This window comes from Leucopleurus acutus (genome assembly GCF_964270905.1).
Source record: "Leucopleurus acutus genome assembly, chromosome: 19".
Classification (NCBI taxonomy): domain Eukaryota; kingdom Metazoa; phylum Chordata; class Mammalia; order Artiodactyla; family Delphinidae; genus Leucopleurus; species Leucopleurus acutus.
This window is the reverse complement of record NC_139161.1, coordinates 30,628,619-30,642,885: the sequence shown is the minus strand read 5'-3', so window position 1 is coordinate 30,642,885 and position 14,267 is coordinate 30,628,619. Positions and strand designations below refer to the sequence as shown.

Genomic DNA, 14,267 nt, shown 5'->3' with positions numbered 1-14,267 from the left:
ATAAGCAGCTCTCAGCATCATCGTCCCACACCTTACCTGCCTGCTTCAAACCAAGTTCTCCTGTGTTTCCTCCAACCTCAACCCCTTACCAGTTGCTTCAGGAGAACAGAGGGAGGGTTGAGGCCCCAGCATGGTAATAACCAGGCCAGTTCTTCCGGGCACAGCATTCCCCAGCCCCATGAGCTCCTCGCAAGCTGGGACTGAGCCCTGAGGACACCAAAGCATACAAAGGGGGAGGGGCATTGGCTGGACCAGACTCCAGATGGCCCAGCTCAGCATTTTTGCAGAAGATGAATCTACAAGTATCACGTTGTGGATACCAAGAGCCCAGGACTTGCAGATGAGCATGGTGTGAGGCTGGGTGGCTGAGGCAGTCGCCTGACCCAGCCCGACTCCTCCCTGGGTCCTCTACACACTGTTCAACTGGGAGGGACTCATCATGGAGCAGGGGCTTCATCTTCTGCACTCCTGGTGGACCTGGTAAGCTTTCTTTGCCTTCTTTCCCTACACCCCCCTCTCTGGTTCCAATCACCTTCAGCCTCAGCTACACTAATAGGCATAATAGTGAGTGTGCTCAAACTTTGCCGCACATTAGAATCACCCAGGAGCTTGTACACTCTGATTCCCAGGCTAAATCCCGAATCAATGAAACCAGAATCTCTGGGAATGGGACCAAACAACAGAGATGATTCCGGTGTGCAGCAAGTTTGAGAACCAGTGTTTCTCAAGCCTTACTGTGCACAGAAGACAACTGAGGAGTTTTTTAAAATGCACATTCTGGTTCAGTAGGTCTGGAGCCGAGCTGGGAATTCTGTTTCTAACAAGCTCCCGGATGATAGAGATGCTGCTGGTCTGCAGACCAAACTTTGAGTAGCAAGGTAGTAGAACTGTGGTTCTCAAACGTATCAGAATCATCTGGAAACCTTGTTCAAATACACCCCAAGTTCGGATTCAGGAGGTCTGGATGGAGGGCGGAGCACAGGTTTTGAAGTCAGGCAGCCCTGGCCCCTTTTCTTACTTCACACCTTGCTAGCTCTTAGGTAAGTTACTTAACCTTTCTGAATTGTCATTGCATCATCTGTAAAGTGGCCATTATTGGGCAAGATTAACTGGGCTAATATGAAACACCTAACAGACTGCTTAGCGTGCTGGTCCGCAAACTTGATTGCAAACTTGAGTGTGAACTTGAATTACCTGAGGCGCTTTCAAAGAAACCAACCTATAACTGCTGATTTAATTGGTGTAGGGTACTGAGCATCAAGATTTTTTAAACTACTCTGGTAATTCTACTCTGCAGCCAGTACTAGGTACTGACCTAACACCATGGCTCCCAAACTTTAGTGCATATCAGAAGCACAGACTGCTGGGCTGCACCCCCAGAGTTTCTGACTCAGTTTGGGGTGGGGTTGAGAACTGGCATTTCTAACAAGGTCCCAGGTGCTGGTGCTATGCTGGCGGCGGGGGGATTTACACTGATCAACAGCCATCAGTAAAGAATGCACAGAGCAGGGATGAGAGGATAATCTTGGCCTGCTGAGGTCCAGACACCAGGTCTGGAGCATTACCAGCTGTCCAGGTACGTCAATTTACAAGCCCACCTGGGCCTACCTGGGCTAGGGGCAGGGCAGGGTGGGGGCAGAACATTTTTGTAGGGGAGGCAGGAAGAACCTGCATTGTTTATCCAGGAGAAAGGCCACTGAACTCAAACATGGCATGGGGACGGGGGGACTTCCCTGGCGGTCCAGTGGCTAAGACTCCATGCTCCCAATGCAAGGGGCCCAGCTTCGATCGCTGGTCAGGGAACTAGATCCCACATGCTGCAACTAAGAGTTCACATGCCGCAACTAAAGATCCCTCATGCCACCACGAAGATCCCGCGTGCCGTGACTAAGACCCGGTGCAGCCACGTAAATGCTAAACAAATAAATATTAAAAACAAAAACAAACAAAAAATCATGGCATCAGAGGAAAAGCAGTGACTTGGCCTGGGTGACTCGGAGCCCAGAAATAAGTTGTGTGGGTTGAAGCCACAAGGAGGCCCACAGCTCAACACCAGGAAGAACTTTTTAACCTTGAAAACCGCCCTGTCTGAAAAGGGCACCAGCCTCCTCCTTTGGCAGTGAGCTCCCCGGCGCGGGAGGTGGTTCACCGAAGCCTGGGAGTAGGGAAAGCGAGAGGGCTTTGAACTGGAAGATGTCTGCGGGCCCTCTGAAGCCTGACCCTACACATCCCCGCAGCTCCAGGCGAGACGTTATTCTGGCAGCTTTCTGTTTATTTAGGAAGGTGACCGGCTGGAGCGCTCGCAACAGACTGGTGTTTCCCTGGCCTGCCAGCAAGCGGTTTACTTTCCCAGGCAAACAGGAAGGCGGGCAGCGCCAGCAGGTGGGCGAGGCTGCGGTGCGGCACAGGGGCCACATGAGGGGCGCTGCGGGGATGCCGAGCCCCGGGGCCCCGCGGGCACTGCGGGTGGGCCAGGCAGGCGGCCCACGGGCGCGGGGTGCAAGGGGGAGGGGGAGGCGAAGAGGAGGGTCAGCCCACGCGCCGCCACGTCAGAGCACCAAGAGAACACCAAGTCTTTATTACACGAATTCCTATGAAACTGCTCCAAGATAAAACCCACACGCAGGAGAAAAAACAAAAACAAAAAAACTGACAAAGCCACACACGCGGACGGGGGGTGGGGGGTGGGGGGCGACTGGCGCTCCCCCTCTTCTGTGCCCGGTCATCAGGAGCCCTTGGGGGGCGGTGGGGATTGGAGGGCGGCAGCACTTCCGCACTCGCTCGGGAGGCTGAGCCGGGCCAGGGTCCCCCTCCGGCACCGCGGGGAGCCCGCCACGCCCTCACTATCTCGAGGTGGCTTACGGCCACCACGCCCCGCCAGGCTTGGCGCCCGCCCCCAACGCCCCACCGCCGTGCCGCTGGGCTGGCTCCCCGCTCGGGCCCTAGCCCCGTGCCTGCCCGGCTCCCCGGTTCTCCCGAGGTCGGCGCCTTCCCGCCTCCAGCCGGGCCACGGAAGCCTGGCTGCCCCTCCCTCACTCCCTCCCTCCCTCCCGTTGGCAGTGGTTGGTGCCGGGTCAGGTTCGTAGGACCCTTGTTTTCCTCCTGGCCATTTGCCTTCTCACTCTTGGCAAGGGGCACCCAGCAAGCCCTTCTGCCCCAGAGGCTCTGGCCCGGCTGGCAGCCTCTCCTTCTTGCCCCTCAGTCCTGCACCTTCTCAGGGTTACTAAAGAACTGGCCGCTGCCCACCCTTAATGACAGCAGAACTTCTAGTCCAACTGGGGAGTCAGAGCCCCTGGAGCCCCCACTGTCGTGGGACTACAGAATCCCATCCAGGACTGACTTTTGTCTTCTGTCAGAGTAAACACTACCCCTGCCTAGCTAGAATCCGCCAGCTCCGGGGTGGCCAGCCTCCCCATCCCTGCTGGGGGCCCTTGCCAGCCCCTAACAGAGGCAGCCCGAGGGGCCCAGGCAGGGTACTCAGCAGATACCTCTCTGCGGTGGCCCATCACTCCTCAGAGCGGGCCCGAGTGACTGCCCAGGGCTTTCTCACCCAGAGCTCCGTGCAGGGGAGTGCCAAGGACCAGCACCCCTGGGGAAAGACTGAGATGCAGAAGGCCATGGGAATAAAGGACCCTAGGTGCCCAGAAGGGAGCTGCGGATGGGGGTATGGGATCAGGCAGTGTCTGTGGCCCGACAGGAGAGACCAGGACAAGAGGGGGGCAGGGGCTCCACCTTCAGGCCAACGAGCCTCTGGTGGGATCATCCTCCCCTTCTGGGTACTCCAACCTTCGCCAGTTTTCTGGGTGGTTTTTTTTTTTTTTTTTTTTAAGAAGAGGGGTTAGATCCTACATTTCCACTCGTTCCCCACAGAACAGCCTGGCTACGAAAGGGACTGTGGTTGGCTGCTGCCTCCACCCTCAGGCCCTTCCTCCAATCACAGCATGCAACTCCGAAGTTCTAAGTCCCTTGGGAAGTGGCAGTGGCAGTGGCTGGGCTGGACTGTGGCTGGAGAACCACTGGGCCTCAGAACTCAAGCACCATCCGTCCGGCTGCAGCTGGGCTCTTCAGCGGAGGGCCGGTTTGCTCTGTGGCTGCCTCTACCGGGTCAGATGGTCTCCGGCGAGGAGAAACTGCTACATCTGGCAGGAAAAAGGGATGGGAGAAGTCTTTTTCAGTGGAGCCCAGGGGTCTTTCCTCACCACTGGTTCCTGGAGAGATGGTTCTGGGCAGAAGCTTCTAAAGACAGGAGGCTTCTCCTTCCCCCAGGGACTCTATGTCAGCCTTGGAACCCTGCCTGCGGCCACACCCACCAATCCAAGCTCCTAGAAACATTACAACTTGCAAAACAGCAGGGACTCTGGCAGCTAGAGATGGAGTGGGGCGGGTGGGGTGAAGCAGCTGTCTGTGAAGGGCTGAGAGGTGTGCCTGGGTGCCTGGCCTGTTCTGTGATACAGCGGTAGCCCAGCTGAGCTACACCAAGGGCACCTGTAGGGGCAGAAAAGTAAAATGGGATCAGAATTTGGTGGGACGCCCACACCAAGCTGAGGAGACTTCGCTCGGAAGACCCATTCAGAGAGCAAGGGAGAAATGGAACTGTAGTGGTGTCCTGCTGATGGGTAAACAGAGCAGGGGCAGTGAAGAGACCAGCAGCTGTTAACCAGGCGATGAGAGTCTGCCAGGGCAGTGATGCGAGGAGTAAAGAAGAGAAACGAACCGGGGAAATCGGAAGTGGGACTGTCTAGCTTTCAGTGAGTTGACAGCCAGGGCTAGAAAGACCATCGTGGGCACAGCTGGGGCCGTGGAGTGGATTTGGAGAACTAAGAGGGAGATCCGGATTTGGGAACCAGCTGCACAAAAGTATTGCTGATGCTGTAAGAGAGGCTGGCGGCACCGCTAGGGAGAGGGAGTAAGGAGACTTTGAAGAGGGTCAAGCCCAGAGCTGCGGGGAGAGCTGGGATTGCGGGAGTGGAAGGAGCCACGGGAGCCCAAAAGCGCACAGAGAATCAGAGGCAGAGAGAAAGGGGATCCAGGATTCCTGGGGCCACAGGCGCCAAGGGAGGGCAGTTTCAGGGGAGACGACGGGCATGGCGTGCAGAGACAGCACCAGAGGATGCAGGACAGGAAAAGGCCCAGGACCTGGCAGGTGATCCTGAGTCAGTCTGGGGCTGGGGGTGGGGGTGCCAGCTGGCAATGGGTGAAGGAGGATGCACTTTTCTGCAAACTGGGTGATGATGGAAAATGTTGAGGACTCTTGGTTTTTAAGATGGGACGAGGAGGATGTAGACCTGAGGAAGGAAAGGGAAAAGCTGGAAGATTCAGGAAAGAAAGAAATTATGAGGAAGGTCCTGATAAGGGGTGGCTTTGGGCCAGCACGTTTCCCGGGGGACCAGTGGGAAGGAAGTGGTAGCGACACTGCACGAGAGGCGGGGGTCCTCCCCTCGGCTGGCTTTATTTCAGCATTCCGGATACCTGGGAAGCCTGGGTGCAGCAACATGGGTGAGGAGAGCCTGAGAGAACAGAACAGGTCTGGAAGGGCCTGGTGGAGGGTGGCGAGTCAACTAGAGGTGACGTGAAGGCCAGCCGCCCAGGCTGAGGGGAGAGGGCGCCTGTACTCTTCCTGGCTGTGTCCTCCCCACCCTGGTTTCTCCCCTCCACTACAGTTACCCTGAGGGTAGCAAGTATTTCTACATAGCCTGAAACAGGGCCATACCTGCCACACCGTGAGCTCAAGAAAGCCCTGTAGGGCTTCCCTGGTGGCGCAGTGGTTGAGAGTCCGCCTGCCGATGCAGGGGACATGGGTTCGTGCCCCAGTCCGGGAAGATCCCACATGCCGCGGAGCGGCTGGGCCCATGAGCCATGGCCGCTGAGCCTGCACGTCCGGAGCCTGTGCTCCGCAACGGGAGAGGCAACAACAGTGAGAGGCCCGCATACCGCAAAAAAAAAAAGCCCTGAAGATAGCTGACCCCTGGGACCAGGACAGCGGCTGGGGGCAGGGTGAGCAGGCAGCTTCCTGATGGGGGAGGGGCTGGAAGAGGGACAGGTTCCCCTGAGCCCTTGAGGAGGTGTTGACATTCCCTGTTTCTTCCCCAGGGATGCACTGGGATAGAGGAGGAAAAGCAGCCTGGAGGCCCATGGCTCCAGCCAGAAACAGAGCTGTCTTGAGAGGGGCCGTTCCCTCATCTTCCCAACCACCAAAACCCGAGGCAATGGCAGAGTTCTGTGTGGACGTGGCCGGTGAGGCCATCTCAGTTTTTCTTAAATTAGTGTGCTGTGTGTATCCTGGACTCTCTTCTCAACTGTGTTGTAAACTATTCAAGGTCAAAGCTGGTTTTTCTCTTCCTGTTCCTAGCATCTGGCATAGGTGTGACTATCTTCTGTCAAATGAATAAATAACGCAGAACACTAGTTCCCCCATGCGCACGCCCCCCGCCGTAACAAGGGAAAACACCCCGGACCTGCGCCATCTAGTTGCCTGAGCCTGATGCCTCTGGACCACGGGGAAGACCACCCTCTGGGGTGTGGGGCAGGGCAGTCCTGCACCTTACCTCTTACTGTCCTTCCCTTAGTGCTTCCTCCACCTTGGGCACCTCCTGTCGCCTTCCCCGGAAGTCTTCGTCTGAAAAGCAGAGGAAAGCACCTCACCCTCCACCCTGCACGGCCTCACTCAGACACGTCTCCCAGGCTGGGCAAGACAGCTGAGCCAACTCTCTCCACCCTTGTTTGCCAGGGCACACGCTGATCCCCGGGAGCGATGCGCAGGTCTGGTGAGGGGCAACTGGGCACAGTGCGGGGTTAGGACCCCTGTCTGCTGCTCTGTCTCTATCGATGAGCTCTGAGGCCTTGGACAAGTTCTTCCCTCAGTTTCCTCATCTATAAAATGAGATGGGGAAGTTGGACTGTCCAGATGACCTCCAAGGCCCTTCTAGCCCTTGTTTCTGGATGTCTCCTGACACCAAAGGGCTCCTCTGCTCTGAGGCCTGAGGATCAGGGTTCAGCTGTGGGCCTTGGAAGATCTGAGGCAGTGTCTGCTGGCCCACATGCCTTTGGGAGGGACTGAATGAACGCTGGAAGGCCTCTGGGCCCCAGACACTGAAACTGCCCAGCGCGTGGCTCTCAAGGGGAGGCCCTTCCATGTGGGTGGGCCTGTCTGTCCCCTCACACCCCAGAGAATATTCCCCAGAAACAGCACTCGGTGCTTTGTGCTCCAGGTAAAGATTTAGGTGGAGATGTGGCTGGGCCCCTTTTCAGGAGTGGAGGGGAGGGGCGATATGGACCAAGTCACGAGGGGGACCCATTTCCTTGGGTCGCCTGCCCACCAACCCTGATATGTCCCCCAGGTTCGGTGTCCCCTCCTTTACAGTCTGGGTTCACCTGTGAAACACCCAGGCCCTCCTCTTGGAGGACCACCCAACACAGGCAACTCAGAGCCCCGACTTCCCTGCCCTCCCCGCCTCACCACAAATGTGGCCCTCCACGTCGTCCAGGAGATTGGCTGTTGATGCCGCAGCCCCCAGTCTGCCGGGCCATTCAGGAAAACTGTCCCAGGGATGGGTGGGCACTCCCTGTCCCTGGACTTCTACCCCCGCCCCAAGCTCAGGAGGCCTTCACCACACCAGCCTTATCCCCCCACACTCCCCAATACCTGCTGCAGACTCCTTTTCTTGGGGTCGGCTGAGCAGCCAGGTGCTGACTCTCTCCCCCAGCTCCCCTCTCTGGGGACAGAGAAGGAACTTTCTCCCTGTTCTCCTTTGGCTGCGCAGCTTCTATAATAATATCCTGGGCCCTGTTTGACAAGCATGGATGGAAGTCTGGGTAAAATTGTGGAAAACCATATTTTTACTGGAGGAACTAAGAGTGAGAAGGCAGGGCCAACACGTGAATTGAGGAGGTGGAAAGGTCTGTGGATAAATTCAACTTAAGAAATTAGGGGGGTTTCCCTGGTGGCGCAGTGGTTAAGAATCCGCCTGCCAAAGCAGGGGACACGGGTTCGGGCCCTGGTCCAGGAAGATCCCACATGCCGTGGGGCAGCTAAGCCCGTGCGCCATAACTGCTGAGCCTGCGCTCTGGAGCCCGCGAGCCACGACTACTGAAGCCTGTGCGCCTAGAGCCTGTGCTCTGCAACGAGAGAAGCCACCGCAGTGAGAAGCCCGCGCACCGCAACGAAGAGTGGCCCCCGCTCTCCACAACTAGAGAAAAACCTGCATGCAGCAACGAAGACTCAATGCAGCCAAAAACGAATAAAATAAATAAATTTATATAAAAAAAAAGAAATTAGGAAAAGGTTTGCTTATTTCCATGGAAGGACGAAGTTTTCTCTCAAGACGCAGATTACCCCAGACAAAAAGTTAAAAAGTGGTAGGACAACTTCTGAGCCTACAGGGGCCTACACTGGCCTGTTCCCCATGCCTGGTGATGGGACTCAACACTGGTGTCAAGAGATAGGTCAGGGCTTCCCTGGTGGCGCAGTGGTTGAGAGTCCGCCTGCCGATGCAGGGGACACGGGTTCGTGCCCCGGTCCGGGAAGATCCCACATGCCGCGGAGCAGCTGGGCCCGTGAGCCATGGCCGCTGAGCCTGCGCGTCCGGAGCCTGTGCTCCGCAACGGGAGAGGCCACAACAGTGAGAGGCCCGCGTACCGGGAAAAAAAAAAAAAAAAAAATGAGATAGGGCAGCGCCAGGCTGGCAGCAGGGCCCAGGGTGGGAGAGGGGAGAGTCACATGGCCCGGTCCCACTCCGGGGGAGGGTGCAGCCTCAGGGAGTTCCAGCCCAGGGTTTTCAGCACCCTTAGCACCCACCGCTGCCACCCAGTGCCAGGCTGGAAAGGATACGACTGATGCTTCAACAAGTGTTTCCTCTTTGACTTCCTCATCTTGGTCTTCTCCGAGAAGGCCCTGGCCAGTTCAAACAGCTTCCTCCGGGTGGCTAGGGACAGAGAGACCTGTGAGCCGGCAGCGAGAGCAGCAGGTAGCTGCCCCCCAGGACTGGGGCAGGTGGGCAGGCTGGTGGGGGAGGGGAAGAGGTGACAGCAATCGCAGACCGGGGTCAGGCTGGTGCCCTGGCGGAGTGAGGCTGCCATCCTGGGTCGGCCGGCAGAGGCAGCACAGGCCACCGAGCGCCTGGCCAGGGACCGCAGCCAGCAGCTGAGATCGGGGTATTCCTCCTTCCCCAGCTGTGACAGACGGCTTCACATCTTGGCTTTCTTCCTGCCACCTCCCCTTCTCCCCTCTCCACCTCCAGGGTTGGTTCTGGGATTTCCATGACTAATCCGAGATTTTCTCTGAAATGGAGCCTGAAAGGATGGCAGCCTCATTCACGCATGGTTGTGTGTCTGGGGGGTGGGGTAGAGGGGAAGGCGGGACCCGGCTGGCAGGACTTTGTGGGAAGGGGCCACTGACCCGGCGGACCGCCCACCCACAGAACGTGGACTTAGCTTGGGCCTCCCCACTCAGGCCCAGCCTGGCCAAGCCCCCTCAAGCCACAGAGAATGTGAACTCTAAACGGCGGGGGGCAGGGGGGCGCGGTGTCCAGCACATTATTATTTTTCTGCAGACAGATGGCCCAAGAGGATTTAAAACTTAATTTGTATCCAGACTCAGTTGCACAGGGAAGTGCGGCAGGAAAGCTGAGGGAGCCAGCCCGTGATTAAAATGTCACTTTGGTTCACCAAGAGTCAGCTGCATTAAAATTCCGGGTGGCTCCCTCCCTCCCAGGAGGCCACAGGCCTGTCTTAGAAGAGCTGGGGAGGGGGCGTACGCTGGACTCACATTTTCCCATGTGTTTCAACTTGTCCCTGAATAAGGCATCTTCAGACGCAGCGGGGTTGTTGTCGCTGGTTCCTGGAAGGGGGAAGACACCTCTGAGGGCCAGTGGCTGCCCAAGGCCCGGGGAGGGGGGTCAGGGCTGTCCCCACAGGACAGGGGCTCAGCCCCACCCTTCCACTTGAGGAAGGGAGCAAAGAGCAGGCTTCTGCCCTAACCAGGAGGGAGCTTATAGCAAGGAGGACACCGGGGTTCAAGGAGCATTTCTTTCCCCACCCAAGCCTCACTCTCCCCTTTTCTGTAAAAAGGGTCAGCGGTCTGGTCTGCATGTGTGGAGGGCCGGCTCCCACAGGCTCCCAAGTGTCTGTTCCTCTGACCACGCTGCATTCCGTGAAGGCCCTTTGGCAGCTTGAAATCAGCCACGATGGGAGTGTTTACACCATGGAAGCTACCAGATGCTAAGCACTGGGGCTTCCCCTGCACCCCGACAGGCTGTCACACATTCACCAGCACGTGGCCAGCCTGCCTGCATCCTGACGTGGTGTGCCGAGTCTCCCCGTTCACTCGGCACCCACTTGGGTCCCTCACTGCCCTTCTAAAGCTCCCACGCTAATCCCGAGTCACCTTGCCTGCTAAGTCCCTGTGAGTCATCCTGATCCACCTCAGCGGTCCCGGTGTCTATGGTTAATTTGGGATCAAGGACAAGAGGCTGCTGTTAAACCCCCAGATGCGTATCTGGTGGGACCTAAGCTCCCAGCCTGTCGCTTATGAATCAGTTCGACAGGATTTTCTCTCTTCAAGCTGGGATCAGCTGAGCTCCCCATCCTTCTGCCCCCCTCCCCCATTCTACCACGCGATGTAAGCTCTGTTTCGGGCAAGAGCTGCGGATTCTTCCTCTGAGGCGGGCAGCCTGTGTGTGTGTGGTGGGCACTGGCTGACCAGGGGCCACTGTGCACACACACAGGCAGAGTCCAGATGTCGAGGATGGAACCGGGACCTTCAGGGTGTCCCCAGCTCCAGCCTGACCCTCGTCCGTGCAGCCCAGCAGCCTGCTGTCCACCCCTGGCCCTCCTTCAGCCACTGAGGCAATTCTTGCTTCTCACCACCTTGCACGTGAAGCTTCCAATTCTATTCCTCCAACGCTAAGGCAGAGCCTGGCCTGTGGCAGATACTCCCCAGGTACTGAATGAATGAATGAACGAATGAACTCTTCCCAGATTGATCCTGCCCTTCCGCGCCAACACGTTTCTGCCGTAATTAACAGGTGTGTCTTCAGCCTTGCTGCGTCATTCTGCCTGTTTCTCGGACGCATCTCCAGTGTTTGTTCCCAGTAAAACCATAAGCCCCCCCCGGGCAGTGACCCAGTCTCTGAGTCCCTTGCCACCCCAAGCCCGACACCCCGTGGGACATTACGTGGTGTGGTGTGTCCCCTTCTTGCCCGTGCTCCAGGCACCTCCAAGGAGTTCAGCCAGTCCGTTGGCCAATCCCGGGTGTGGGTTGCAGCAGCCGCTGGGTTGGTAAGAACCCGGGGCTGCTGAGTGCAGGGGCCATCTCCCTCTCGGCGAGCATGGAGAAGAGGGAGAAACCTCCCCACCAGCCTGTCTCCTCAGCCTACCCCCAAACTCCAAATACGCAAACCACAGCTGGGGTGTGAGCCCCCTACACCCTCCAGGCCTCTCTCTTAGGAAGGCAAGGTTACCTGGGACAGGAGCGGGAAAGTCAAAGTCATTTCCCACAGCTACGCTGCTGGATGTAGATTTCTGGGACTCGTATTTCAATCGATCTGGAAAAGGACCACATTCTGGTCGGGGAAGTTAGCTCCCACCCAGGGGCAGCCTGCGCTGAGATGCAGGAGGTTGTTAGAGGCCAAACCCCCAGAATCACACACACACACATGCGCACACGAAATATGTGCACACACGACGCCTACGGGCTCTCAAAGAACCAGAACTCTCAAAGATACAGAAACGACTGCCCTGACAACCTGCAGTGTCAGAATGTCAAAATGAGAAGGACCCTGGGAAGTCAGACAGTCCAGCCCTTCATTTAAAAGGAAAGACCCCGGGCTTCCCTGGTGGCGCAGCGGTTAAGAGTCCGCCTGCTGATGCAGGGGACGCGGGTTCGTGCCCCGGTCCGGGAGGATCCCGCATGCCGCAGAGCGGCTGGGCCCGTGAGCCATGGCCGCTGAGCCTGCGTGTCCGGAGCCTGCGCTCCGCAACGGGAGAGGCCACAGCAGTGAGAGGCCCGCGTACCGCAAAAAAAAAGGAAAGACCCCGAGACCCCCAGCACCTTTAATGCAGAGCTGGGACCAGCCTTGGGCCTCCTCTGTCTCAAGCCAGACTTCTCCCTGCACCCCGTGCTCCCTCCCCCAAAACACAGTCAGACACACACACGCGCACACACCCACACCCCTCTCCCACAGGCCCCTCGCTGTACCCCCATCAAACACTCCCACCCTGAAGGGGGAAGGCAGCCAGGCTGGGGGCAGTAGAGTGCTGGGCCCAAGGACAACTCAAACACCCAAAAAACTCAAGAGCCCCTGCTCTAATGTCCTCTGCTCAGGGAGGCACCCACGGACCCAATCACTCTATTCCTGGAGCTCCAGACATATGGTGCCGAAGCCAGGGCCTGGCACAGAGCAGACAGGCAGGGGAGCAAGGGAGGGGCACCCCTCTCTCTCTCTGAGTTCCAGAGGAGGGAAGCGGTGGCTGGTGACTCAGGTCCCTGTTGGCAGACTTCTGGGGCTCCCACCAGAATAACTCAACAGCACAGAGGCCACCCCGAGCTCCAAGGCTAAAGCCAGCATCAGCCCCTCCTTAGCCGTGGAGCAGCGGCTGCAGCGCCCCACCCGGGGCACCACCTCTCTCCAGGGCAAGGAGGAAGTCGCGGTTGCGCTGCAGCTCCTTCATGAACTCCTCGTTCTGCAGGAAGAGCGCGATCCTCTCGTCCTCCAGGTATTGCTTCCAGCGGTTCTCCTGGTCCCGGGGTCCGGGCCCGGCCGTGAGGGGCTGGCCTCCCTCTGTGATCGCAGGCTTGGAGCCCCCGGAGGTAGCCTGAGGAGGGGAGCGAGCATGTGGACCGCCTAGTCACAAGGACGCACGCTGCACAGACATCCACGCGCACCTGGGGGTACACGTGTCCTTCCCAGGATGCTGTGGCCGCACCCTGCGGCCAGCACCTCCTATCTAACTTCACAGGCCAGAGCCCTCTCTGCTGAGGAAGCAGCAAGGGCTTAAAGGCTACTCCCCACCTCCTCCACCTTGGACGCCCCCCCACCTTCCTTCATCGAAACCTGAATAGTCCGGAAGAGTGACCTGCGAACTGCTCAGGGTCCCCAAGCTCAAAGCTCTCCCTGTCTAAGCTGTCTCAGGGGAGACCCCTTGCAGAGGGCCAGCCTCTGGGGAGAAGCACCTCTGCCGTTGACAGCTCCCCACCCCCTGCCCCTGCCCACCTCCCTCCAGCCTGGGGTGGTGGCCGCAGCCAGGGAGCGTCCCCAGGGCTGTCACCTTCCTGGGCGGAAGAGGAAACCTCCAGGCCCAGACAGGAAATGAGGCTTTTGCTTCAGTGTTCTTTCCCTACAAACCCAGGGCAACAGAAACAGCTCAGCCTGGGCTGAAACAGCAGGGAGTGACACTGGCTGGCATGAACGGTGTGGGCAAGCAGAGCTGCTGCACAGGCCAGGGGCGGGGGAATCCTCCGTTACCTGTATGCTGTCCAGCTGCTGGGGCAGGATGCGGAGAAAGTCTTCAGGGAGGTTGCCTAGCAGTGGGGGGTTCCAGTTCCGATAGCGCCTCTGGCCGGAAGGGGGCGCGGAGCCCAGCACGTCGATGCTGCGGGGTGAGAGGTGACGAGGAGGAGGGAAGAGTCAGGCCCAAACACAGGTGTCCTGGCCCATCACACCAAGATCCTGCTCAGACTGGCACTGCTGCTCCAGAGCCTCCCGTGGCCTCCGCTGCCTCTGGCACAAAGGCCCAGCACGCTAGCTCCCCTTCTCAACCAGGCTTCGGCTGACCCCCAGCCTCTGGGCCTGGGCTCCGCTGCCCTGGATGTTCCACTACTCAGCGCCTTCAAGGCCTCTGGACCTAGAGAGCTCTGTGTTGCCGGCGCACATATCGCGTGTTGTGGATTTTGACGTGGATGTGGCAGTCATGGCCCTTCACGCTTCTATCCCTAGCACCTAGCATGACGCGAGCTCCTCCTGGCTGCTGAGTGCCAGGCGTGCTCCGAGTGAACAGACACAGAGCCGCTGGCAGCCCAGCCCGCCCCAGTGCTGGTTTGCTAGGGTCGGGGGACATGAGGACACCAGGATCCCTAGAGGGTAAGTGGATCTAGGCTCCAGTTCTGGCGCAGCCACAAGCCAGCCACGTGGTCCTGGGTGAGACCCTGTCCCCTCTGGGGCTCAGTCTCCTACAAGCTGCTGTCTCCCTGCCCAGGTGCGTGGGAGCCCCTCGGGAGGCTGTCTCGAACAACGTGCTGAAAAGGCACATGGAGGTGTGGGATTGGAAGGGTC

General features: G+C 58.4%; 1 protein-coding gene across 1 annotated transcript in view; it reads right to left on the bottom strand.

Annotated features, from left to right (window-relative positions):
* Positions 1–3,498: 3,498 nt before the first annotated feature.
* CUEDC1 (CUE domain containing 1) overlaps positions 3,499–14,267 on the bottom strand; it is a 75,460-nt gene continuing 64,691 nt past the window's right edge. Inside the window, exons 4-11 of the mRNA XM_082860239.1 lie at positions 13,461–13,587; positions 12,618–12,810; positions 11,457–11,540; positions 9,764–9,835; positions 8,828–8,921; positions 7,457–7,515; positions 6,546–6,616; positions 3,499–4,139 (exon numbers count right to left, since the gene is read on the bottom strand). Coding sequence (XP_082716365.1) covers positions 6,549–6,616; positions 7,457–7,515; positions 8,828–8,921; positions 9,764–9,835; positions 11,457–11,540; positions 12,618–12,810; positions 13,461–13,587 — 697 coding nt within the window. The 3' untranslated portion in view covers positions 3,499–4,139; positions 6,546–6,548. The remainder of the gene's footprint in view (positions 4,140–6,545; positions 6,617–7,456; positions 7,516–8,827; positions 8,922–9,763; positions 9,836–11,456; positions 11,541–12,617; positions 12,811–13,460; positions 13,588–14,267) is intronic.